Genomic DNA, 26,234 nt, shown 5'->3' with positions numbered 1-26,234 from the left:
GCACATTGGAACCCGATTGTGCCAGCCTTCTTTTTATCCTGTTTATTGGTTAATTGGTAACACCCTGTGCCTTCTGTAATTGTGAAGAATTTTCTGAGGAGAGTCTTAAATTGCACTTCAGCTCCACGCATGTGGTGTGAGAAAGCCAGGTGTCGGAAGGCTTGGTGATGCTGAGGGCAGCCGGCTCTGCGCAGGGCACCCTGGGTGGGTGTCGCCCACCTCGAAGTGTTGTCTTGGGTCTTTGGAGCACAGCACCGGGACTCCCTCCACCACATATGGACCGGTCAACGGTGTCCGGGGGTGAAATGAAAACCGTGAGTCTTTCTCCATCGGCTTCTGGTCGGATCGCTCTAGGGTGCAAAAGTAGAGCATTTGTTCTTTCCGTTCTTGGTGTTGGCACTGTGCTGAATATCCTCACGTTCAAGCCCAGTTGGTCTGCGTCGTCACTTGTGAGGAAAACATTATCTGTTAGTCCTGTTTTGTAACTTAAATCGCGGAGGCTCAGAGAGGGTCAAGGCCCTGAGCCCACGGAAGCGTCTAGTTGGTCTGGCCCTCACCCATTGAAAAGAAGCGGGAGGTTTTTTACTTTCAAGTGTTTTCCTTCCTGTTCGTCGGTTTTACCTTCTCTTGCAGAGGTGATGGAGCTTTTCACGTTAAATGAGATTGGCCTTCACGTTAAATTCTTAACATTCTCCTTGCCTTAACATTCTCGTTTGAAGATGATTCAAAAAAATCCCAAAATGACTGTGGAGCTTGAGTCACAGGCCGCTCTTCTCTGGGGAATTGTAGCTTCTCGAATCTTGCTCCTGTGGTGCACACTGGGCTCTCAAACAGCGATCTGTATGTGTTATCCAGCTTCTCTAGTTACTTCATCTTGGGCAGACTTGCAACCTTCTGGGATGGGTTTTTGGCAGCTGTGGTCACTTAGGGTGCCATGGAGGATCTGTGTCTCTGCCTCTCTCATGAATAAATAAAATCATAAGTTAATTAAAATAAAATCTGTTTATCTGTGACTTCTCCCCCATATTCTTTTTATGATATCTTCTAGGATTACAATCAAGGCTTCCCGGAGTGTCATTCAGGTCGAAATAGCAGACCTTCCAAATGGGCCCACCATCCCTGGGTGCCACTTAGTTACATAAGCAACATAAGAAGCTCTGGGTTCCTGTAATTCTCTCATTTCTTTGTTCTTAAGTTAGCAGGGGTTTGGAATACAGGGGGAGAGAGAAGAACCCTTTTCTTTCTTGTTAAAAAGAAAACTATACCACACTGAAATTTTGTCAAAGAAACACTGTCACTGTCCCAGCTCCTTAATATAGTTTAATTTTTCTTCTCTTTGACCTTTTTCATTTAAAGACATTTTATGTAATTATAATGTATAGTTTTATAGTCTGTGTTTCTTACTGCCATAAACCCTCTTTCTTTTACTTTAATATGGTTTTACAATTGGATACTTTTTTCCCATTGGTAATCCAGTATTTAATATATTTTTTGTTGGGGGCATATATTTTTCCAATTTCAATCTTAGAGATAATGCCACATTGAACATCTTTGATTCCTACTCCTAAAATTTAGGATGACTACATGATTTGTGATTCTTGATACAAGCTGTGGCTCAGAAAATATCCTAATGATGTCCAATGCCACCAGTGGCTTTACCTGCATTAGATGCTGTAACTGAACAATATTGGCCTATTTAATAGCTCTAAATGATACTTTGACCTTGCTTTAGTCTTCATTTCTTCAGTATTAATAAAGGTCAACATTCTTCCTGTGTCTGTTTGCTCTGGGTATTTAAAGAGTTATCTTGAGCACTGAGCTGCTGGTTTTTAACAACCACACCCCACACACCACATACACCTGGCGCCCAGAGCGGGGGTTTGTCGCGGTGGCTCACAGAGACCCCACACCTGCACATAGCCTGAACAGAGCCCGACCCACGACAGGCACACGCTGCATGTTTGTCTCCACATGATACAAAAGTGCACGTATGTTACATCTCTCAACCTCTTCCTCAGCCTCCAGGACGTGAGAAAGGACACTTGTTTGTTTTGTTATTGAACATAGGAGAGACAGATTATCATTTCAGCTCATCTTGGTGTAACTTAAGCGTTTTCACATGAACTAATAACCACACATAGGAGAAATTAAACTGAAGTGTAATTCTTTTATATGGTTTTAATTATATCCAGTCTATGTCTACAAAATCTAGAGATAAAAATCTTTGAAGTTAATTGTGTTGTTTCAGTTTCAAAAAATTTCCAGTCCTTATATGCCTTTATGTATAATACAAAAGCGGGCACCTGGGTGTCTCAGTTGGTTAAGTATCTGCCTTCGGCTCAGGTCATGTCATGATCCCAGGATCCTGGGGTCCAGCCCCACGTTGGGCTCCCTGCCCAGACGGGAGCCTGCTTCTCCCTCCGCCCCTACCCCGCCCCGTTCGTGATCTCTCACTCAAAGAAATATATAAAATCATATATATATATATATATGTAATACAAAAGCATTTTTACCAGTGTTAGTAAATTCAGTTTACTTTAGCCTCTTAAACTAAAAAGCTCAAACATTGAAGATAATTGGTAAGATCTGGTTGGGTATTTTAGTTGAAGGTATTTTCCCCCTGACATAATGGACTTTATGTTTTTGTTTCTGTTTGTCTTTAGGTGAAAAAGGCCTTCTTTGCCTTAGTAGCCAATGGTGTTCGAGCAGCGCCGCTGTGGGAGAGTAAGAAACAAAGTTTTGTAGGTAAGCATCGTGGGCCTGGGGAGGAATCTGAAATGGGAACCTGAAAGAAAGCCTAAGGTATCCTAATTGGTGCTGGTTTGGAATCCAGCCTCGAAAACATATTGCCAAGCTGAAGAACTTTATGGCTTTTACGTCCTGGGTAAGGTGGGAGTCACCAGGAAATTCAAAACACTTACATATTCCTACTGAGTTTCTTTTTCATATTTCTCCAGCTTCTTTTGATTCAGTACCCTTTTGGCTCCCTGAAGGAGCTTACGTGCCTTTGCCAGTTCCCACAAGCGTAGGGAACAGGGTGTGCAGGGGACCCTGTGCCCAGACACCTGACTTTGGGCCTCTTTTGCTCACGTGTCCGTGCCTGAAGACAATCCCCGCTTCTTTGGCAGACACCTTACTGATGGTGCAAATGAAGTGATGTACATGTGATGGATGCCTGTGGTAAATCATTGCTCTCCTATCAGAAATATCCTCAATTCCATCATTTCTCATCTCACAGATCATAGCAGACAGTGATGTTGTCTCTCCCAGGGTGCATCACATTATTTTGAAATCACCAGTTTATGTCTGCCTCCCACTCTAGGTGACAGTTTCCTCAAGGACAAGTTTCTTATCTTCATCTATGTAGTCCTGGCGTCTGGCACGTAGTAGGCACTTAATAAATAGGTGCTAAGTAAATAAAGAACCAAGGTTTGTAGAGTGCTTTTCAGGAAACAATCCAGTGCCCCCAGAAGTGTCATGTGTCTAAAGCTTTTGGAATTCCCTTACCTTATTTTAAAGCATTTTAAATTATTTACACGTAGCTGCAAGTCTTTTGTGATGTTTTATATTAGTAAGCTTTCTAACATTGAATTACCAGATACTATGGTTGATTCCTTTGTACTTAGTGTCAGGTTTAATTTCAGCGAAATTTATCTTAGTTTGTTGTAGATAATTAACAGGCTAATAGTCCTAAATAATATATAAGTAATATACTTTTAAAGTATATTTTAGAAGGTTTTCTGGAAACTATTCCAGGTTTGCTTATCATATGAAATTTTTCAGTTTTATATTTAACATATAATTCTTTGTTCCAGGAATGCTAACAATTACAGATTTCATAAATATACTACATAGATACTATAAATCACCCATGGTAAGTGCCAGAAACTCTATGACAGTCATTGGAGCTGTATATATTTATGTATATGTGCAGAGGGGTGGTGGTGCTGGTAGTTGATTTTTACAAATATATATAATGTGCAGGGCACTTCGGTGTAAATCAGTCACTAAATTTATGATCTTTAGCAGCAGCCTGGGCTTGTTGCAGTATTGTGACTGCATGGGCCCATGGGTGAAGGCAACCCCTCACACCACCCTGGCCCAGTGGCTGTTGACGGCCTCTCTCGAGATGAAAATACCACCAAGTTTATGACCCCAGGCCTGTCGATTTGCATGCAGCTTCATGCACTGACCCCCCCCTAGATTTTTTTTTTTAAACAAGAACTATATGGACTCTATGTATGGTTAAAGAAGTAAAACTTAAAATTGGAGAAATTCAGTTTTGATATTTTTCTGCCAGTTACAAAGATTGCTGCTGGCTGACTTTAGTGGGAGAACTCTCTGGTCCAGCTATTTCATAAGAGCTTAGTTTGAGAACCACATATGGCCTTTTATCTAATGCTGTGATTTTTGTGATTTTACAGCTTGTTTGAGTTTTGGTTTTGGTTGGTTTGGGGAGTTGATTGCTTTTGTTTAGGGGTGGGAGGGTGTTATGTTTCTGCCTTTTTGGCAAGGATGGGCAAGGACAGAATTGTATATTTTGGGTATCTGAAAGGTAAAAGACATTTACCTTTTAATATTCTTTTTTACGTGTAATGGTTAATACTGCCCAATTATTAAATTTCTCCATAAAATAAGAAAATAAAACAGAACTCTTAGAATTAAATTTTACCAAAGATCTTGTAAGTATCCCATATTTATTTCATACGAGATATCTGATTTCTTAAATACTACCAAATGCAGGGGAGTATTGGTTTTCTTATGATAGTCATATGTCTGCTTTTGAACTAGCAAAATCAACACAAGTATGATTATTAACTGGATATATTTTGATAAAACGCAACTAAACCCCTACTAAAAATCTCAGCAAGGGGCACCTGGGTGGCTCAGTCCATTGAGCATTTGACTCTTGGTTCTGGCTCAGGTCCTGATCTCAGGGTCATGGGATCAAGCTCAGTAGGGAGTCTGCTTGAGACTCTTTCCCTCTGCACACATGGTCTCTCTCTAAAACAAATCTTAAAAAAATAAAATAAAAATCTCAGCAGTAGTTAATTAAATCAAAATTTCTATAAAAGTAGTTGGCTAAAGATACAGCCCCAAGTTTTTCTTTTTTTCGTTAAGTTATAGTTGACATACAATATTATATTAGTTTCAGGTGTACAAAAGTGAGTCAATATTTTTATATGTCACAAGCTGATTAGCACGATAGGTCTGGTTACCATCTGTCACCATACAAAGTTATTACAATTTTATTGGCTATATTCCCATGATTTATTTACGTTATAACTGGAAGTCTATACCTCTTAGTCCTCTTCACCTGTTTCTCTTGTCCTTCACCCCTCTGGCGACCACCAGTTGTTCTTTGCATCTATATTTCTGTTATTCACTTGTTCTTTAGATTCTACATGTAAGTGAAATTACATAATTGTCTTTCTCTGTTTGACTTATTTCACTTAGCATAATACTCTCTATGTCTGTCCACATTGTTGCATTTAAATGGCAAGATTTCATTCTTGTTTTATGACTAATATTCCAGTGTTTGTGTGACATCTTTGTTCATCTAATCAATGGACACTTGGGTTGCTTCCATATCTTGGCTATTGTAAATCATGCTGCAGCGAGCATGGGGGTACATATATCTTTTCAAATTAGTATTTGCAATTTTGTTTTGTTTTTCAAAAATACCCAGAGTGAAATTGCTGGCTAATACGATAGCTATATTTTTAATTTTTTGAGGAAAGTCTGTTGTTTCCCACAGTGGCTGCACCAATTTACATTCCCACAACCATGCATGAGGGTCCCCTTTTCTCTACATTCTCACCAACACTTGTTCCTGGGATCTCCATGGAATTTTCTGGTGGTTTAGCAAGGACTTTCCATTCTATTCTGTCTGGTCAAGATGCAACATCTTTCAGTGTGAGTATTAGCCTGGCCTCGTGTCCTTCACCGGACACACCCAGCTTAGTATTCAGTCAAAAATTCAAGGAGATCTCCGCACCGCCTTCTCTCTCTTTTCTAGATAGCTCCTCCTGTCTGGTTTTCTGCCCACAAATTCCACTTGGCTCCATCTCACCCAGACTTTGGTTTCTGTCTTCCTAACTCAGCAGGAGTGTTGTGCCCTGGCTGGGTCAGCTGCCCAGCCTGGGGAGAGATGTGGTGATTGGGGGGTTGGTTTGTTTGCTTGCCTTCTCCCTAGGAGTGGCAGTCCTGCCCTGCCTGTTGTCCAGGGTCTGAAGATAGTTGCACATATTTTTTCCCATTTTCTAGTTGTTTGCAGCTGGAGGTTACTGTAGTCCTGTCCCTTCCATCATAGCCAATTGAGCTCCATTGATACTACCCATACCTCTCTGCACTGAACTTTTCTGGTTGGAATGTGGAATTTCCATGTCGACTTTAACTTAACACAATCTATTTGGAGTGAATACTGAACTTTTTACATAAAATATAGTTCTATTTCATCTGCCCTTATTTTCATTTTAAACAAAACGAGTTAAAAGGCATCCATAGCTTTTTATGCCAAGGCTCCTGGTACCTCTCTCCCCACTGTCTGGTGCGCCGCCACTGGCGCTCAAGGTCCCAGGAACCCCTGTCCATGTCACACAGTCACACAGGGATGAACCGTCACAGCTCTTGTTCATCCAACAGTGTCATGATTTCATCTTTATGCCTGCAGAACACTTTTGCCATTTTATGGAAACTGACTTAACAGTTGTTTTTAACACTTTGAAGATGTAATACTGTCTTTTGGCCTCCCAGTGCTTTGGATGAGAAGCGAATAGAAATTTTTATCCTTCCCTCCTCTGGATCATACACCATTTCTTTCTGGTTCAAGAGCTGTCTCTTTCACTCTGGGTTTGATCACCAGAGGTCACATCTGGTTTCCCTTCTATGTGTCCTGCTTCAGGGATGCTGCATTTCCATGATGTTCTGAGTTGGTCTTTCACCTAACTTGGGAAGTTTCTGACTACTCTTTCTTCAAAAATTTTTTCTATCTCATTCTTTCTTTTCTGGGACTTGAGTCACGTGTGCATCAGGCTACTTGACACCATCCCACCAGTCTCTGATAGCACGTTCATCTTCAGGCTTTAGTGTTATTGATTCTGCACTTGCTAATTCTCCTTTGGGTGATCTCCAGGCTTATTTTCAACCTTATTCCTATTGAATTTTCAGTGAGATTGGGAACTTACACTTGAAAGATTTTGTAGGGCCTTTGTAAAGTTTTCTATGGCTGATTGTCCACAAAACGGAAATGAACTTTTAAAAATTCTTTATTTAAATTCAATTTAGTTAACATACACTGTACTATTAGTTTCGGGGTGGAATTTAGTGATACATCAGTTGCGTATAACACCCAATGCTCATTACCTCACATGCCCTCCTTCATGCCCACTCTCCTGCTCCCCCCTCCAGCGACCCTCAGTTTGTTCCCTAGAGTTAAGAATATGTTATGGTTTGCCTCACTTTGTCTTTATCTTAATTTTTCCCTCTATTCCCCTATATTCATCTGTTTTGTTTCTTAAATTCTACATATAAGTAAAATCATATAATACTTGTCTTTGACTTATTTCACTTAGTGTTATACTCTCTAGTTCTATCCACATCGTTGCAAATGGCAAGATTTCATTATTTTTGATGGCTAATATTCCATTGTATATCTATACCACATCTTCTTTATCTATTCATCTGTCGACAGACATCTGGGCTCTTTCCATATTTTGGCTATTTTGGACATCGCTGCTCTAAACATTGGGGTACACGTGCCTCTTTAAGTCACTATGTTTATATTCTTTGGGGTAAATACCTAGAAGTACAATTGCTAGATTGTAGGGCAGTTCTATTTTTAACTTTTTGAGGAACCTCCATACTGTTTTCCAGAGTGGCTGCACCAGTCTGCATCACCACCAACAGTGCACAAGTGCTCCCCTTTCTCTGCATCCTCGCCAACATCTGTCATTTCCTGACTTGTTAATTTTAGCCATTCTGACAGGTGTGAGGTGGTGTCTCATTGTAGTTTTGGGTTTTTGTTGTTTTTTTTTTTTTTAAGAAGCTATGTTTTTCTTCTTTTTAAAAAAAAAAAAAGATTTTTTAAATTTATTCATTCATGAAAGAGAGAGAAGCAGAGGCACAGGCAGAGGGAGAAGCAGGCTCCATGCAGGGAGCCGGATGTGGGACTTGATCCTGGGTCGCCAGGATCATGCCCTGAGCTGAAGGGGGCGCTGGACCGCTGAGCCACCCGGGCTGCCCTCATTGTGGTTTTGATTTGTGTTTCCCTAATATCAAGTGATGTGGAGCATTTTTTTCAAGTGTCTGTTGGCCATTTGTATGTCGTCTTTGGAAAAAATGTCTTCTGCCCATTTCTTGACTGGAGGTTTTGTTTTTTGGGTGTTAAGTTCTTTATTGATTTTGGAAACTAGCCCTGTATCTGATAAGACATTTGCAAATATCTCCTCCCATTCTGTAGGTTGCCTTTTGGTTTTGTTGACTGTTTCCTTTGCTGTGCAGAAGCTTTTTATCTTGATGAAATCCCAGTCATTCATTCTTGCTTTTGTTTCCCTTGCCTCTGGAGATGTGTCTGGTAAGAAGTTGCCTGTGTTCTCTAGGATTTTGATGGATTCCTGTCTCACATATAGGTCTTTCATCCCTTTTGATTTATTTTTGTGTATGATGTAAGAAAGTGGTCCAATTTGATTCTTCTGCATGTGGCTGTCCCAATTTTCCTGACACCACTTGTTGAGGAGATTATCTTTTTTTTCCATTGGATATTCTTTCCTGCTTTGTCAAAGATGAGTTGACCGTAGAGTTAAGGGTCCATTTCTGGTTCTCTATTCTGTTCCATTGATCTCTGTGTCTGTTTTTGTGCCAGTACCATACTGTCTTGATGATTACAGCTTTGTAATAGAGCTTGAAGCCTGGAATTGTGATGCCTCCAGCTTTAGGTTTTGGTTGTTTTTTTTTCCCCCCCCCCACATTCCTTTGGCTATTCAGGGTCTTTTGTGGTTCCGTACAAATTTTAGGATTGTTCGTTCCAGCTCTGTAAAAAGTGTTGATGGTATTTTGATAGGGACTGCATTGAACATGTAGATTGCTTTGGGTAATATAGACATTTTAACAATATTTGTTCTTCATTCCATGAGCATGGAACATTTTTCCATTTGTGTGTGTGTGTGTCTTCCTCAATTTCTTTCACAAGTGTTCTGTAGTTTTCAGAGTACACAGATCCTTTACCTCTTTGTTTAGGTTTACTCCTAAATGGTTTATGGTTTTTGGTGCAATTGTAAATGGGATTGATTCATTGATTTCTCTTTCTTCTGCTTCATTGTTAGTGTATAGATTGCTAGATTTTGAGTTCTTTGAGGTGGGGACTGGGTCTTACTCATCTTTGTGTAACATCCCCCTTCCCATCATCCCAGGGCCAAACACAGACGCTCATGTTAGTGGAATGGCACCACCCTGGTGCCTGCAGCTCAAGGCCTGTGGGGCTGTGCAGGCAAAGAGCCGGGAAGCCTCTGCTCAGCTGAGTACTGCCATCATCTCAGAACTTCCTAAGTGAGGTCCAGACCTAGAGGTGCTACCTGTAAACCGTGTCAAAAACCACATGCTTGAAGAACAAAACCTTGCCATTTGCAATGACATGGAAAGAGCTAGAGAGTATTATGCTAAGTGAAATAACTCAAATACCATATGATTTCACTTACATATAGAATTTAAGAAATAGATGAACATAAGGTAGCAAATAGATGAACATAAGGTAGAAAAAAAGAAGAGTGAGAGCGCACGCTCAAGAGAAACCATGAGACTCTTAACTCTAGAGAACAAACTGAGGGTTACCAGAGGGGAGGTTGGGGAGAGGGCTGGATGAGGGAGGGCATGAAGGAGGGCCCCTGTTGGGATGAGCACTGGGTGTTGTATATAAGTGATGAATCACTGAATTCTACTCCTGAAACCAGTGCTACATAGTATGTGAACTACCCGGAACTTGAAATAAAACAAACACCATCTTCCCTTATCCTCGGTGAGGCTTTCTTCTCCACTGTTATTATCCTTCCGTCACCTATCATCAAAGCCAGTGTGGTCTGGCAGCTGTTTAATTCATCTGTTTAATCTGTTAATTCATCTCTGAACCTTTTGTCCTTCCTTCCTATGGCCCCTGTGCCCCTACCGCTCAGCATTATAGACCTCACTGACCACCTAGGACCCGGGTTTCCATCTGGCTCTGGTGCTGTGAAAGCCACCTTCTTTGAGCTTCACTGTCACCATTCTGCTGCTTGAACCCATCCAGGCTGGCCATCGGCCATTGCATGGTTGGGGCAGCATGCGGCTATGTCCCCATCCGTCCTGCTCTCTAGCCCTCTGTGTCTTCACTGTGGCTCGAACAGGAGCAAGTCTTTGCATTCCGTGCCTTTTAGTCGAGTTTTTCTGCTTTATGTAAAGCCCATCCATCACGCAGGGGCTGGCTGAAATGTGCTGCCTCTTTGTTTTCCGTGCCTGCCCTGTGTTCATCTCTGTGCGTCCCTGTGCACAGAGCCTTCTAGAGGATGGCTTCACACAGTTGCCTGTTGAACAGTGTGGCAGGATGTTTGTCAATAAATACTGTTGGGGTGCCTGGGGGGCTTAGTCGGTTGTCTGCCTTTGGCTCAGGTCATGATCTCAGGGTCCTGGGATTGAGCCCCACATCTGGCTCTCTGCTCGGGGAGGAGTCTGCTTCTCCATCTCCCTCTCACCCTCCCCCTGCTTGTGCGTTTTCTCTCTCTCTCTCTCTCTCTCTCAAATAAAACTTTTTTTAAGAAAAGAAATAAAAATATACAGGACTGTAAATGTATTTTCTCTTCCTTATGGCTTTCTTAATCCTTTCTCTAGCTTACCTTTATCGTGAGAATATAGTATATAACACAGCATACACAATATATGTTAATCGACCATTTATGTTATCAGGAAAGCTTCCAGTCAACAGTAGGCTCAGAGTAGTTAACTCTTGGGGAGTTACCCATTACATGGGGATTTTTGACTGCCCGAGGGTCAGCACCCTGAACCACATGTTGTTCAAGGGTCAGCTGTACATACTCTTCTTTAGTTGTCACTGGCCTTTTTATATAGGACTGTCTTAATGTTACTGCCATCTGGATTTTAAGCTTTAAGAGGAGGCCAGGCTTTCTGATCACAGGCATCCCTGTTAGGCCCAACACAATGCTGACATGGGCGTAATTTTTTGAAAGGCTGAGCTGGGAGAGGAAAGCTCCAGAGGGGCGAGGTGGAGAACCACAGTGTGGTGGGGACCGCTCTTCTGATGAGTACTCTGTTTCCTGCTCTCTTGTGAGATGCTCACAGAAGCTGGCTTCAGAGGGCCTATTTAGCCAGTTGTTTAGGAAGGGAAACAGAGGGAGAGCTTAAATAATTTGGCCAAAAATAGCAACTAAGAAGTAATAAGGCTAGTGTTGATTTGAAACAAAGCTGAACAGCCCCAAAGTGACTTTTTCTTATACTGTGCCAATTAACCCTCTAGGTATTTTATGCCCTTTCTGTCTTGGGGAAATGGGTTGATACAGTCAGGCATAAATTGATCTAACAACTTAATTTTAGCATGATTTAACCATTTGTCCTTTTTAAACTAGAGATGCTGAAAATTTTCTGTATCCTTAAAAAAGAAGGAATGAATCTATGTCTCCATATGTGTTTTAAAACTTAAGTGTGAAATAAATAAATAAATAAATAAATAAATAAATAAATACATACAAACAAACTAAACTCAAGTGTAGGGGTACCTGGGTGACTCAGTGGTTGAGCATCTTCCTTCAGCTCAGAGCGTGATCCCAGGGTCCTGAGATCAAGTCCCGCATCAGGCTACCCGCATGGAGCCTGCTTCTCCCTCTGCCTGTGTCTGTGCCTCTCTCTGTGTGTCTCTCATGAATAAATCAATACAATCATTAAAAAAAATAAATAAACTCGGGCAGCCCGGGTGGCTCAGCGGTTTAGTGCCACCTTTAGTCCAGGGCCTAATCCTGGAGACCTGGGATCGAGTCCCACGTCGGGGTCCTTGCATGGAGCCTGCTTCTCCCTCTGCCTGTGTCTTTGCCTGCCTCTCTCCCTCTCTCTCTCTCTCTCTCTCTCTCTCTGTCTCTCATGAATAAATAACATCTTTTTAAAAATAAAATAAAATAAAAAATAGCGTATCAGAAGTTTTTGTATTAGGTTTTTTTTTTAATTTAAAGATTTTTTAAAAAATTTTAAGGTCTTATTTATGTGACAGAGAAAAAGAGTGCACAAGCAGAGGGAGCAGGATAGAGAGGAGGTTCCCCTCTGAGCAGGAAGCCCGATGCAGGGCTCAATCCCAGGACCCTGAGATCATGACCTGAGCTGAAGGCAGACGCTTTAACTGACTGAGCCACCCAGGTGCGCTGATTTTTTATTTTTTACGTAATCTCTACACTCAGCATGAAGCTCGAACTTGCAACCCTAAGATCAAGAGTCGTACACTCCATTGACTGAGGCAGCCAGGCACCCTTAATTATGTTTTAAATTTAGAAATAATTTATCTTCAACGAAATGTAAAGCGTTTTATATTTCCAGTATTTCTGAATTATCTTTGTTTCCACCAGCTGAATTATGGAACTCTGCAGTAGTTATGAAGTAATTATTTTGTTATATATGTTAACATTTGTAAATAAGAATTTTTCTTATTTGCAGGTACAGATTTATGAATTAGAAGAACATAAGATTGAAACATGGAGGGGTAAGCACAATCAGGTGTTAAAAATCTTTTAATATCAGGGAAAAAATGTTCTGCTTAGCATGTAAAATATGTTTTAACATCACAGATCCTTCTCTCTCTGCTTAATAAGCTATATAGTTAACACATTCGTTTCTATTTTAATCTCAATAGTGTACCATAGTATTGTAAATAACGATCCATTCTGTTTAATGGACATTTCTGGAGAACCTGCAGCAAGTCCATATATGAGACTGGGATGTAAGGATAGGGTCAACCTGCCTTGGGCCCCCGCCAAGCCACCGCTCACTTCTGAATGAGGACTTCCGGCCTGCACACACATCTCTATACGGACCTTGAGGAGGGCTTATGTAGACGGCTCAGAGAAAAGCCTGGATAGAAACGGAAGGACTTGTAGACAGAAAAATGTTCATTAAAAATTGAAAATCCGCCTACAATGATAAGCAACCTTTATGACTAGCCACCTGCAAAATCTGAACATCCATTAGAACTCTCTTAAGGGGCAAGGGGCTCTTTTAATTCCCTTTAACCTGTAAGTTCCATTGAGTGACAGATATGATTTATAAAGGCTTTATCAAGTCAAACCAAAGTCCAACAATACGAGATCCATATCTTAGCACGGCCTGTTATGAATATACAACTTAATACCAAGAGAGATACTTCTTATCAAACTCTACTGTATCAGTAATGTTAGACCAAGATTGAAGTATATTTATAGTTTGATATTATATGGTATTCGGTAGTAATAATGCTAATATCAAGATATTCTCGAGTGCTTTCTGTATAGAAACCTCAACAAGGCAAATTAATTACAGTGGATCTTTAGCAAGATAATTTGTAAAGACTACTGAGGTCCTCAGGATACAGATTTGAGCATTAGTTTGGTAAAATAAAACTTAGAACAAAAGTTTTAGGAGTGTTCTAACCTATGAAAATTAGTTTTAAAGGCTTTCGTGAGTGCTTAGTCTCTGGAGGGTGATAGTCCTTTGGTAGCCTTCTAGTGACCTCTGCTGGCACTGCCTTTTTTTTTTTTTTTTTTTAAGATTTTATTTATTTATTCATGAGAGACACAGAGAGGCAGAGACACAGGCAGAGGGAGAAGCAGGCTCCATGCAGGGAGCCCGATGTGGGACTGGATCCCGGGTCTCCAGGATCATGCCCTGGTCCAAAGGCAGGCGCTAAACTGCTGAGCCACCCAGGGATCCCCTGGCACTGCTTTTTACACCCAATTGCTTGTCTTTGTCATTTTTACATCTATTGTAATACTGTTTTGAAATACTTAACTTTTACATGATGGCAGCATCCTGAAAACAGTTAACAAGTTGTTTAAAATAATCCTAAGTATGATTTATACAGTAGCATTCAGTAAATTAGATTTGATTTTGGTTTTTAATTCTTCTAACAGTTTTCTGTAAAATGAAGAATATTTTAATATTCCTTATGTGTGTAATAATTACAGACAGCAAATGTGTTACTAATTGCATATTTTCTTTCTATAAAAACAGAGCTTTATTTACAAGAAACATTTAAGCCTTTAGTGAATATATCTCCAGACGCAAGGTAAACTTGTAAAGTTTTTCTCCTTTGAAAACATTCTTTCAGATTCTTGTTTCTGTGATCAATAGATTTTTTTTTAAATCTACATAGGGGACAGCCTCCATAATTCCAAATATTAAATTCAGTAAATTTAGAGACAATAGCAATCAGCCATTGTTTGTCCCAGGGATCGATAACAGGCTGGGAAAGTGGTCATACTGCCACACAGACCATCAGGGGAACTTGTTAATAATACTGCCCATTGCTGGGTTTCCCCTGCCACATGGCCTCTGGAGGGTCATGCCCAGGAACGCACATTACAGCAGCTCCCCCAGGGGTTGACTGTCTGCCTCAGCTAGACGTTGGTCCAGAGGTAGTCGGGAGAACGTGTGCCCCAGCATGTGACAGGTGACCCAGGCCTTCCAGGCTCTGATACATTTCCACAGTGTATGAAAATATTCTCCAAACTCTAAGCACTAGCAAGCAAAAGTAGAATACTGAATTTTATTAGTTTATTTCCAAGTCCTAAAAAAACAAAACAAAACAGATAAACCCACCAGCCTGCTGGTTGGCAGCCCCAGGAGAGGCCAGAGCAGCCCATCCGCTCCTTTGGGGCCTAGGCCAAGCTCCCTGTCACCTGGGCCTCCCTTAGTGGCCCTAGGGGTTCAGCCCTGCCGTGTCTTAGACAGCAGTGTTCAGTACTGTTGGAAACCACACTCTTAGAGATCTGTAGCTTGTGCTCATATCTGGAATTAACTCAGACTGGAAAATCAAAACATTTACTGAGATACCCAATTTAAAACTTTTCCAGAACACTGCTTTAAGTCCAGTCAACCTTTTGTTGCTCTGATGTGAAAACACTGAAAATGCTTCTAAAGCAGGGGTGGTCCAGAATTTTACATCTTTCTTTAAAGCCTCCTAACAACTTTGATGGCTTTTCCCACAGCCTCTTCGATGCTGTATACTCGTTGATCAAAAATAAAATCCACAGATTGCCAGTTATTGACCCTATCAGTGGGAATGCACTTTATATACTTACCCACAAAAGAATCCTCAAGTTCCTCCAGCTTTTTGTAAGTAGATTTTAGTGTTTCTAAAGACGTAGCTGCATCTACTTTAACTAATTTACTTCAAGTAAATTGGCTCCTGTCACCCTCAGTAGGAGACGTTGTTAATTTTGGAATTGGGATTGTTAGGAGGTCTCCATTTCTCAGCTGCAGTTTCTCAACTTACTACTATTTAAATTGTACATCCTCCAAGTTGATTCCAATTAAAAAGCAATTGCTTTTCGGGGCAAGTATCAAAATAATAAAAACATTTGGAATTCTCTATTTAAGTTAGAATATTTTATCGCCTAAAATATGAGGGCAGTAAAGCAATATACAAGTCATTCTAATTAAGAAACTGCTATGTGAGATAAATTGAGCCAATATTTATAGCAAATTGCCTTATGATGCTTTATTGGTTTCATGGTTTTGGAAACATTTGAAAAATACTGTCCCCGGGATTATCTTACTGTAAATTGCAGTGACAGAAAAACACAAAGCAAATACAATTTTGGCAAGAGAGTACCATGTTGGTCCAAATTCAGGCTTTATTATCTATAGGTTTTTCTCAACTGCATTTGGAATGAGATGTCTTCTTAATCATAATATTGACCGCTTTGGTCAATATTTAAGAGGCTCAGAAGGACCAGAGTATTTACAAGAGGGCTTTAATTTTTTTTCATTTAGATTATATGCAGTGAATTTGAGGCTAGAAGTAGTTGGTTAGCTAGGACCAGTAGGAGGCATCATTCATGGTTCAGAAGAGATGACATGAAGTCATTTTTTTTTTTTTTTAAGATTTTATTTATTTTGTCTACGGCCATACCACCCTGAATACGCCCAATCTCATCTGATCTTGGAAGCTAAGCAGGGTTGGGCCTGGTTAGTACTTGGATGGGAGATTTTATTTATTTTAGAGAGAAAAGAGGACAGAGAGAGACTTTTAAGCAGACTCCACGCTGAGTGCAGAGGGCCACCAGGGGGCTTGATCTCACAACCCTGAGATCATGACCTGAGTGGAAATCACAGGGTCAGATGCTTAATCTACTGAGCCACCCAGGCGCCCCGTGAAGTCAAAGAACTTAATAGATATTAAAAATCTACATCACATTAGCTTCCCCATATCCTTCCATTAAGGAAGTAAAAGAGCATTTCTAGTGTGATACAAAGGAGTCAGTGCTCCTTCTCCTGGAGCCCTGCCTCAATTTTGCCAGGCAGAAGCACAGAGGGTTCGGTAATAAGGAGAAATCCCTTGTCCATCAAGCCACTTCTACATTTTAGTAGTTTACATGTAAAACTAACTTCTCTTCATGGTTAAATAAATGCCAAGAAAGAAGGTAGGAAATTTACCAAAACACGTAGTATAGAGATGGTGGGACAATTAGGGGCGTATGAAGATTGTGGCTCAGACATCACCTCTGCTTGCGGAGCCGCCTCAGCATCAAGGCTGAGTGGGACCCAGGGCAAGGCCTACATGTGTCAGGCTGTCAGCCCCTCTACTCCTCAGAGGAATCACGTTAAGATAACGTTAATCATGAGAGCTATATACAAGCATTGATGACGTGTCAGCTACTCTCCTGAGCGCTTCACCAGACACAGCTAATCCACACCTCTGCCTCCCCAGGTAGGTATTTTTATTAATCCCATTTAATAGGTGGTGAAGTGACTTTTTGGGTCACCACTGGCAAGTGGCAGAGCAGTTTCTGAGCGGCGGCCTCCCTCCCCACTGCAGCCTTGCCAGCAGGGAGGCCCTTGCCAGCGGGCTGTGATGTAGCTCAGGCCCCAGGGGTTAAACCCACCCCAGGTCTCCCAGATGCCACGAGGTCCAGTCCAGCCCGTATTCATGGCCACAATGCCGCAGACCAGAAGTCCCCGCAGGAGGCAGGCCTTGGGGAGAGTAGAGGAGGATGCCTCTGCAATACTGCCTTATATTTGGGCCAATATGGTAATTAAATCCTGCTCTTAGAATATTCCATTAGAGGTTTTCAGATGAAAATACAGAATTTTATATAAATTTCAGACCCTGATTTTTTTTTTTTTTTCTGAATTGAGATCATTTTCTGAGAAAAAGTGGCCTTAGCCTTGGAGACATTTGACAGTTAGCCTAAGCGTGGAATGGAACAGGGGTTATCCTGCATCACGATGGGCTAGATGACCTAATAGGTCTTTCTTTTTTTCTCTAAATTTCTAGGATTCTCATGATTTGAATATTGATGAACTCTTTGACTTGAACATTTTGTTTCTTCTAATTGTTCATCTTTTCCTGATAATTATAAGGTACACCAGGAGGACGGAACCAACCATACCCTTTATACAAGGTGGATTTTTGAAACCGTAGACCTTATTTTGTTTTAGTCAAACGTGACCCTAGACTTCTCTCTTCTGACTTCTCCCTCCTCCTCTAAAACAGCCCATGAAAAGAAAAGTGAACTTTCAAAGGTTCTTTCAATTCTGTTCAGCTGGCTTGTTCCTTGCTCCTAGTAATCACAAGCTGAAGTCCTCCAGAGGAGAATGCAGGAGTAGGGTGGGACGGGGTGAGGACTAACTTAGCCGCAGCACAGACTGCTCCCACCAAACGCTCTGGGTTTGGAACTGTAGGGGTTCTTCACAAATGTATTTAGTGCTGACGGCAGGACATAAGAGTAAAGGATTCTTGGTGGCTATGGGTCTTAATTTCCAAAGAGACCTCTTCTTCCCTCTTCTTTCCACATTTTCAGTGAGTGAAAGAGAAGGGAACATCACAATGTGCGTGCTCTACACTATTTTACTAAGTAGTTAAATATAAGTTTAGACCTATCAGCCGATTTGAACAAGAACTACGATTTTTATATGTAACATTTCCATGTTAATTCAGCCATCTGGGTAGATTGGTAGAGAACACTAACTTATAATGTGTTATACATAGTTTTTCGTCCAAGTGTGGACATGTGAACATTATAAAGGTCTGTCTGGGCTCTAGAGCACTTGTATTTATCTTCCTGTTTAGATGTCTGATATGCCAAAGCCTGCCTTCATGAAGCAGAACCTGGATGCCCTTGGAATTGGGACCTACCACAACATCGCCTTTATCCACCCAGACACTCCCATCATTAAAGCCTTGAACGTCTTTGTAGAAAGACGAGTGTCGGCCTTGCCTGTGGTGGATGAGTCAGGTAGGGGGTTTGGTCACACGAGGGCAACAGAGACCATGCTTTGTCTTCTGGGGGCAGACCTATTGTTAAGTGGTCAACTGATCAGATCGGGTGGTGGGCAGGGGTTGGGGATGATAATTTGGATATGGCGGATCAAGTCAGCACCAAGGAACATTCAGGTTAATGAGAACTCTAAACTGGCTTATCTTCACATTTTCCATTAGGATGTGATTTCATGTTTATTTAGACAAATTTGTTATTTAGCAAGGTTGTTAATTGCTAGTGTCTGGTTGAGATGGATTTTAAATGTTATTTTTTGTTTCCAAGATATTTTTCTAACATATGTTTTCATTTTTAGGAAAAGTTGTAGATATTTATTCCAAATTTGATGTAATTGTAAGTATTTTTAATTTTGTCACACCTGTCATCTAGAATGTATTTAAAACATAGCTTTTCTGGATGTGCGGATCAGATTCCATAGACTGCCCATACTCATTGTACTTAGCGTTCACTAGGCTTAGCAGTAAATAATATATTAGCATTATATAGTCATCTTTTCAGTTCATGTGTAGTTTATCCATCACTGCAGCATGTGTAAGTATCTTAAATTGCCCTATTTCTGTGTATGAAATGTTAATTCTGCCAACAGGCAAGTGCTTGGTGCACACATGATTTCGGGAATCCCTTGCTAGATAGATCCCATTGTTTGCTGATTGGGAAGCACTATTCTAAAGAAGAAAGCAAAAGTATTGAAACTTAAAGTCCTGTTTTTTTTATATATATATATATTTTTTTTTTTTTTTAAAGATTTGATTTATTAGAGCACATGAATGAGCAGAGAGTGGCAGAGGGAGAGGGAGAAGCAGACTCCCCACTGCGCAGGGAGCTCAATCCCAGGACCCTGGGATCATAACCTGAGCTGAAGGTAGATCCTTAACCACCTGAGTCACCCAGGTGCCCCAAAAGTCCTACATTTTAATCCCTGATGTAAATCTACTAGAGGTAGTGCTACATCTTTCCACTGGATGCTTGCTTTTCCTCATTCATTTTAAATGCACTTCCTTAGGGGCACCTAGGTGACTCAGTCGGTGGAACGTTTGCCTTCGGCTCAGGTCATGATCCCAGGGTCCTGGATCGAGGCCTGTATCAAGCTCCCTGCTCAGCAAGGAGTCTGCTTCTCTCTCTGCCTGGCAGTTTCCCCTGTTTGTGTTCTGTCAAGTAAAATCTTTTAAAAAAAATAAATGCACTTCCTTAGAGTTTTATGGTATTTCTAAGAAAGGGAACTGAAACTCTGATAGGCCCAACTGTGCTCATCATTTTTTGACCTAATGTTGGATCCCAGCGGTAAATATTTCTTTTCAGCCAGCTGTCTCAAACCCTTTTGTTTCATTTATTCTGCTTAACAATAACAGACATCAAAAAATAGACTAAGTGGAATCTGGTTGAGTAGGACCCTCTGAGGTTAAAGCCATGTGCATCTGGGGCCCGTCTGGCCTGCCCTTCCTCCATGATGTCTGATCCTGAGGAAACCCTGCTCCCTGGGCTCACAGGGAAAGCCCCTCGTTGCCGGCACCGTAGGGCGCTTCTTATCCTTTGCAAATGTTAGTCCACCTCTCCAAAGACTTGATTCGCTCAGGCTATAGAGCCTTGGGTGGGGGGATGGAGGATTCTTCTGTAGGACATATAGACACTATGTATCAAGGTTGCTCCACAACAAAGGTATACCTCATCTGTCGTAAGCTGTAGTTATTAATGATGAAATAACACCAGCGGCATGTTCTAACCTGTATCTAAACTGACATAAGATGAACATTAATGTTTTTAAAGATCAGGTCCCTTTAAACTTAACTGATTTTGGTTATTAATGTAAATGGAAATAAAAGGACATAATTCATTGTTACTTTATTACAGAACCTTGCTGCTGAAAAAACCTACAATAACCTAGATATCACAGTGACCCAGGCCCTCCAGCACCGTTCACAGTATTTCGAGGGTGTTGTGAAGTGCAGTAAGCTGGAAATCCTGGAGACCATCGTGGACAGAATAGTGCGGGCTGAGGTGAGGCAGCTGGCCACACTCCTCCCTTCCTCCCTCCCCCGCATCCCTGCCCCAGCCTCCACACCAGGTACTCACTGGCAGTGATGCTGCGGGACTGGGACTGGGAATCGCAGGAAAGCAGGTGAAGCAGTGGTGAGTCAGTCGGATATTGTGCCTTCCCTCTCCAGAACTAGCATGTTGCTTGAACTGTAGGCCTGGAAATGGTCATTGAATTGAACTAATAAGTAAGAGACTTTCATGATTTAAAAATACATAAGTAGGAAAACAAATGTCCCAAGAGCTTTGAGTTTCATTAGGGTATTTATGAATTTAAAATTAAAAATGTGTGATTATATAGTTTTAACAAAGTGAATGATAAAATGTCTTATGATCTTTTTAAGTTAATTTTCCCTGTCTCCTGATTTAAATAATAGTAGATGGTCTAATAACCACCTCCTGACCCTCAGCACTAAGGTGCCCTCGTACCTTACTGCATGTAGGATTTGGGGATGTACTTTGGGTAACACAACTAACTCAGGATAACCATCCCCCCAAATCATTTCTTTCCTTTCCTATTAGACAGGGATAGGAATGTTTTCCTGTTTATCACGCTCTAGGACTTGGAGGATGCAATCATGTTCTTTCTGGAACAATCCCCTAGTAGGCAGGATCTATTCATAATGGCACGTCTGCTCTGGTACTTTTTATTTATAAACATGAGAATGCAGTCCAAGAAGAAAAGTCCCTAATAATTTCTTAGGCTCACAACGGGCGATCTTAACATGACATATGTAGGGGGTGGCATCAGAACACAGTCTCCATTGTGGGAGCCATCAAACAGAAACACAGCCATGTTGTTGTCATTGAGTGTTGAAGACTTCCACCTTACCCTGTACTCACCTGAGGGGAGCCCCCTACCCCCCCTTACCACTGTCGTGGCTTTTGAAACCTATTTCACTAGCACCTCCATATGAACTCTTTCCTTTTTCTACTTGAATTTAATATCCAGCATTCTAGTTTTCCAAAGAGTTTTAATTGACTTAGGAATACATCTTAACTTTTTAGTAAGGTCCTTAGAATTATGTGCCTTTGGAAGATCATAGGTAATGATCCTAATTATTCATAAGGACAATAGACATCCGTATAATGGAATCCCTACATAACAATGTAGAAGAGTTTTTGGTTGATACAGAAAAAACATCAATGTATTAAGAGAAAAAGCCAATTACTATATATAATATAATTCTATTGGGATCCCTGGGTGGCGCAGCGGTTTAGCGCCTGCCTTTGGCCCAGGGCGCGATCCTGGAGACCCGGGATCAAATCCCACATCGGGCTCCTGGTGCATGGAGCCTGCTTCTCCCTCTGCCTGTGTCTCTGCCTCTCTCTCTCTCTCTGTGTGACTATCATAAATAAATAAAAATTTAAAAAAAATTCTATTCATTTACATGCATCTATATAAGTAAAAGAGTCTATAAGAACCCACAGCACAGTAATAACAGTAGCCGTTTCTAGGTGGCAGAGTTCTGGCTCAGGGGGAGAACATGGAGAATGCAGTGCTCCTCAGGTCTCAGCTGTCTTGTTTGAGCATGTATTATTCTCAGGTAAAAGAAGTAATTGGCTTGTCCTTTCAGTTCATCTGGCAAGCAACAGAAACTTCTAAGGAAATGGGTCATTGAGAAAAATAAAGCTGTAATTCAACACTTTTCTCATTATGCCTCTTGACTTCTTTCCCCATTAAAATAAATTCTTCCACCTGATGACTCCTTGCTGGTGGACCAAGGCCAGTTTTAGCTTAAATACAGTTGTTGGGGAAAGGGTTTTCAGTATCAATGATGATTTGGTTTATTTATATGACATATCACACCAGCTTTTTTTTTTTTTTTTTTTTTTTTTTTTTTTTTATGATAGTCACAGAGAGAGAGAGAGAGAGAGAGAGAGGCAGAGACACAGGCAGAGGGAGAAGCAGGCTCCATGCACTGGGAGCCCGACGTGGGATTCGATCCCGGGTCTCCAGGATCGCGCCCTGGGCCAAAGGCAGGCGCCAAACCGCTGCGCCACCCAGGGATCCCTCACACCAGCTTTTTGATACCCAAGAATATTTGCTAGTTTAGACTCAGCAACAAATGCCAAGAAAATATTTCTGGTCATCATTTCTGCCTGGTAGAATTAATTCTCCAGGTGAGTTGGCCGCCCCTTGACCTTCAAAAGAGTTATTTAATTAGCATTATTGAATGTTAACAGCAACAAAGTGTGTCACATATAGACTATAAAGCATTCTCTGACCTAGATATAAGCCGTTATTTTAATTTATGATTTATAAACTATATAATATAAATTAAAATAATAGTTAAATAATTGTGTTGTATCACAGGAATATTGAAGACCCTAAATTTTTGAGAGAAACTTAAAGTTTTTTTTTTTTTAAAGATTTATTTATTTATTTATCATAGACAGAGAGAGAGAGAGAGAGAGGCAGAGACACAGGAGGAGGGAGAAGCAGGCTCCATGCTGGGAGCCTGACGTGGGACTCGATCCTGGGACTCCAGGATCGCGCCCTAGGCCAAAGGCAGGCGCTAAACCGCTGAGCCACCCAGGGATCCCCAGAAACTTAGTTTATTTAAGTAATCTCTACTTTCAACATGGGGCCCAAACTCAGGACCAAGATGAAGAATCGCATGCTCTTCTGAGCCAGCCAGGCGCCCCTAGGGAATCTTTTATAAATGATGTTGTCATGAGCAAGATAACAAAGTAATTTTTTTTTTAACTCAAAGCAAGCTAGGACATGAAACAGCATCCCCAACACAGTATCAGAGATAAATCTAAAAACAGAATTTCCTTCCGTTTCCATCTCCTTCCTGTGCCCCCCATGGTGTGTGTTGGGGGGCGGGGCGGGGCTGCCTACTTGCTAAAGCTCAGAAAAGAAGCTCCACGCCTGCTCCCTCCTTCTGTGTGCTAAGGATGCTTTTATTAGAGAAATACCTCACAATGTTGGCCATTCGTTTATAAAAGACCTCAGTAGAAAATAAGATGTGGGGCAACCCTGGTGGCTTAGCAGTTTAGCACCACCTTCAGCCCAGGGCGTGATCCTGGAGACCAGGGATCGAGTCCCACCTCGCTCCCTGTATGGAGCCTGCTCTTCTCTCTGCCTGCCTCTCTCCCCATCCATCCCTCCCTCCCTCCTCCTTCCTCCCCCTCCCTCTCCCCCTCCCTCTCCCCCTCCCCCTCCTTCTCTCTGTGTTTCTCATGAGTAAATAAATAAAATCTTTTAAAAAAAGATGTATAGGGATCCCTGGGTGGCGCAGCGGTTTGGCGCCTGCCTTTGGCCCAGGGCGCGATCCTGGAGACCCGGGATCGAATCCCACGTCGGGCTCCCGGTGCATGGAGCCTGCTTCTCCCTCTGCCTGTGTCTCTGCCTCTCTCTCTCTCTCTGTATGTGACTATCATAAATAAATAAAAATTAAAATAAATAAATAAATAAAATAAAATAAATAAAAAAAGATGTATAAAAAAAGGAAAAAGAATCACACGAAAACACTTTTTTAAAAAAAAATGAGATGTGAATACAGTCTGTTTCACTTTGTTATAGTTCCTTTATCGTCTGACCTATAGGAACATTTTAAAATATGAACCTCATGGAGAAAAGACTATAAAAAAAGGAAGAGCCATGACCTCTTCTGGATATCTTTCCCATGTAAATCCATATCTGATAGTTATTAGAAACTGAAATACTTTAAAAATTTTAAAGCTTATGTTTAAGAATATCATGGCTACTTAGTACTTCGTGTTTTGAGTTGTATCATTCATATATTCATATTCTGAAAGTTGAAAACAGGAGGACACAGCTGGCTAATTTTTCCTACAAGTAGTTAAAATCAGCATTGCATCTTGACTTTAGAGCCTAAGACTTTTCACGGTTCTGTACACTGGTAATGTCTCTTATTTGCAGGATGGTAATCCCCTGATATGGTATGTGAAAGACATTTTTGCTAATATCCATCTTAGAACCTTCTGTAAACTTTGACATATGACCTGTTCTCTTGTTTGCAGGTCCATCGGCTGGTGGTAGTGAATGAAGCAGACAGCATTGTGGGTATTATCTCCCTGTCAGACATTCTGCAAGCCCTGATACTCACGCCTGCAGGTAGGTGTGCCGACTGCCGGCCCTCCCCTTAGGGTGCCCGATGGGCAGGGGGACGGGCAGGCGACCACTAGCAGCTGCTCCCCACTGCCCACATAAGATCTTGGCTTCATGTGCATTCCTCTGTAAACTGTGTTCATTTGCCGTATGGTTGTCCTTCGTAGCTCCACTGCTCTAGTTGGGTGAGAGAGACAAGTTTATAGAATGTACCCTTGGGAGCCTCCGGATTCTGTGCCAGAGTCACCTTTTCCATGAAAAAGCTAAGACATCTCTAGTTTTGATTTTTAGGATTACTACCTGGAAAACCTAGGAGGGAAATTCATCAGATGCTAACTATTGAAACCATCATCTACCCTTTAAAAAAAAAAAAAAAAACAAAAAAACTAGTGTTTTGAGTATATACAACAAAAGACCTAAACCCAGACTTTTTTCCATTAATACTGTATTGGAAATTACATTAAGTACAAAACAGCATTGGTGGCTACTCTCATCATCTGCCAAACCAACCCTGAAGCACGCACTCAGGCCACAGTGGACAGGGGAGGAGGGGGCTCCAGGAACGAGGGGCTGGCATCTCCTGTGTGCCGTGTTTAACAGTGACAGGTGGGCTGAAAGGTCCTAAAACCACCAGCCCTCTCTTTCTCCTCCCTGCTGCTCCCCTTTCAACCCCCATTAAGTACAAGCAGTCCAGCCTTGGGCCACACTGACCTGGGCCAAGATGTGCCAAGACCGCAGACCAAGTCACTTCTAAGAGTCCGGAGTATACATCAAACACTAAAGTGTGCATGTACCAGAGAATTCTTCTTGAGTTTGGAAATCAAACTGGCCAAGACTAGGTTTCAGTCTATGCTCATCTTGAATCCCTGCCACCAGCAAGAAACATCACAGCTGCCACATGAGAGCACCAAGGACGTAAGTCCAGTAGCCCAGCAGCACCTGGAGGTTGTCCATGGAATTGGAAACTCTGGAGATGGGGCCGTGTACAGTCCTTTTCAATCTCAGGTGGTAGGGAAACCGAAACTCAAAATAATCTTCATAATCATGAAATAGGGATAAAATGACTAAATGAATGTGAGGCTGTTGACAGCCTTATCTGTAATAACCTAAAACTGGAAATAACCCAAACACCTCACAGAAGCAGCAGATAGCCTTACAGTTGTTCTGTGGGTGCCCCACAGCATTGACCGTGAACCTCCATTGCTCTGTTCGACCTCACACACATGATAGCGAGCAGAGGAGCAAGACCAGTCCAGGGAGTGTGATGACGCTCACAACTTACACAGCTCCTTCCTGCACAGGGGGAAAGGCCTCCTCAAGAGCAGACTCCTTGCAGGCACACATAACCTGGCACCTTCAGGAAAACACCCCTTTCCTGGGCAGCAGGCCACGGCCGAGGCACATGTTGGCCCAGCAGCATCAGGGTGAATGTCGGCCCTCCTTTGTCTTGGGGCCAAGATTCCTTTTTTGCAAACTCGAGAGTAAACAAGTCAAGGTCTTTATCCTCTTTATGCCTACTGCCCCAGACCATAAGAATGAGAATGTTGGCTGGGACCCTTGGCTGGCTCAATCAGTGGAGCATCTGACTCTTGATCTCAACTTTGTGAGTTCAAGCCCCACAC

The 26,234-nt window shown here is 41.7% G+C and overlaps 1 protein-coding gene across 7 annotated transcripts in view; it reads left to right on the top strand.

The window, feature by feature from the left end:
• PRKAG2 (protein kinase AMP-activated non-catalytic subunit gamma 2) overlaps nt 1-26,234 on the top strand; it is a 265,492-nt gene that overhangs the window by 234,706 nt on the left and 4,552 nt on the right. For all 7 annotated transcript variants that reach the window (XM_038559767.1, XM_038559766.1, XM_038559768.1 and 4 more), the window contains 9 exons: nt 2,664-2,745; nt 3,816-3,874; nt 12,682-12,727; nt 14,230-14,284; nt 15,207-15,333; nt 18,293-18,458; nt 18,796-18,833; nt 20,349-20,495; nt 24,525-24,618. In XM_038559767.1, coding sequence (XP_038415695.1) covers nt 2,664-2,745; nt 3,816-3,874; nt 12,682-12,727; nt 14,230-14,284; nt 15,207-15,333; nt 18,293-18,458; nt 18,796-18,833; nt 20,349-20,495; nt 24,525-24,618 — 814 coding nt within the window. The remainder of the gene's footprint in view (nt 1-2,663; nt 2,746-3,815; nt 3,875-12,681; nt 12,728-14,229; nt 14,285-15,206; nt 15,334-18,292; nt 18,459-18,795; nt 18,834-20,348; nt 20,496-24,524; nt 24,619-26,234) is intronic.

This window comes from Canis lupus, chromosome 16, assembly GCF_011100685.1.
Source record: "Canis lupus familiaris isolate Mischka breed German Shepherd chromosome 16, alternate assembly UU_Cfam_GSD_1.0, whole genome shotgun sequence".
NCBI classification, from domain to species: domain Eukaryota; kingdom Metazoa; phylum Chordata; class Mammalia; order Carnivora; family Canidae; genus Canis; species Canis lupus.
The sequence above is the reverse complement of the archived record's forward strand: the minus strand, read 5'-3'. Positions and strand labels throughout refer to the sequence as shown.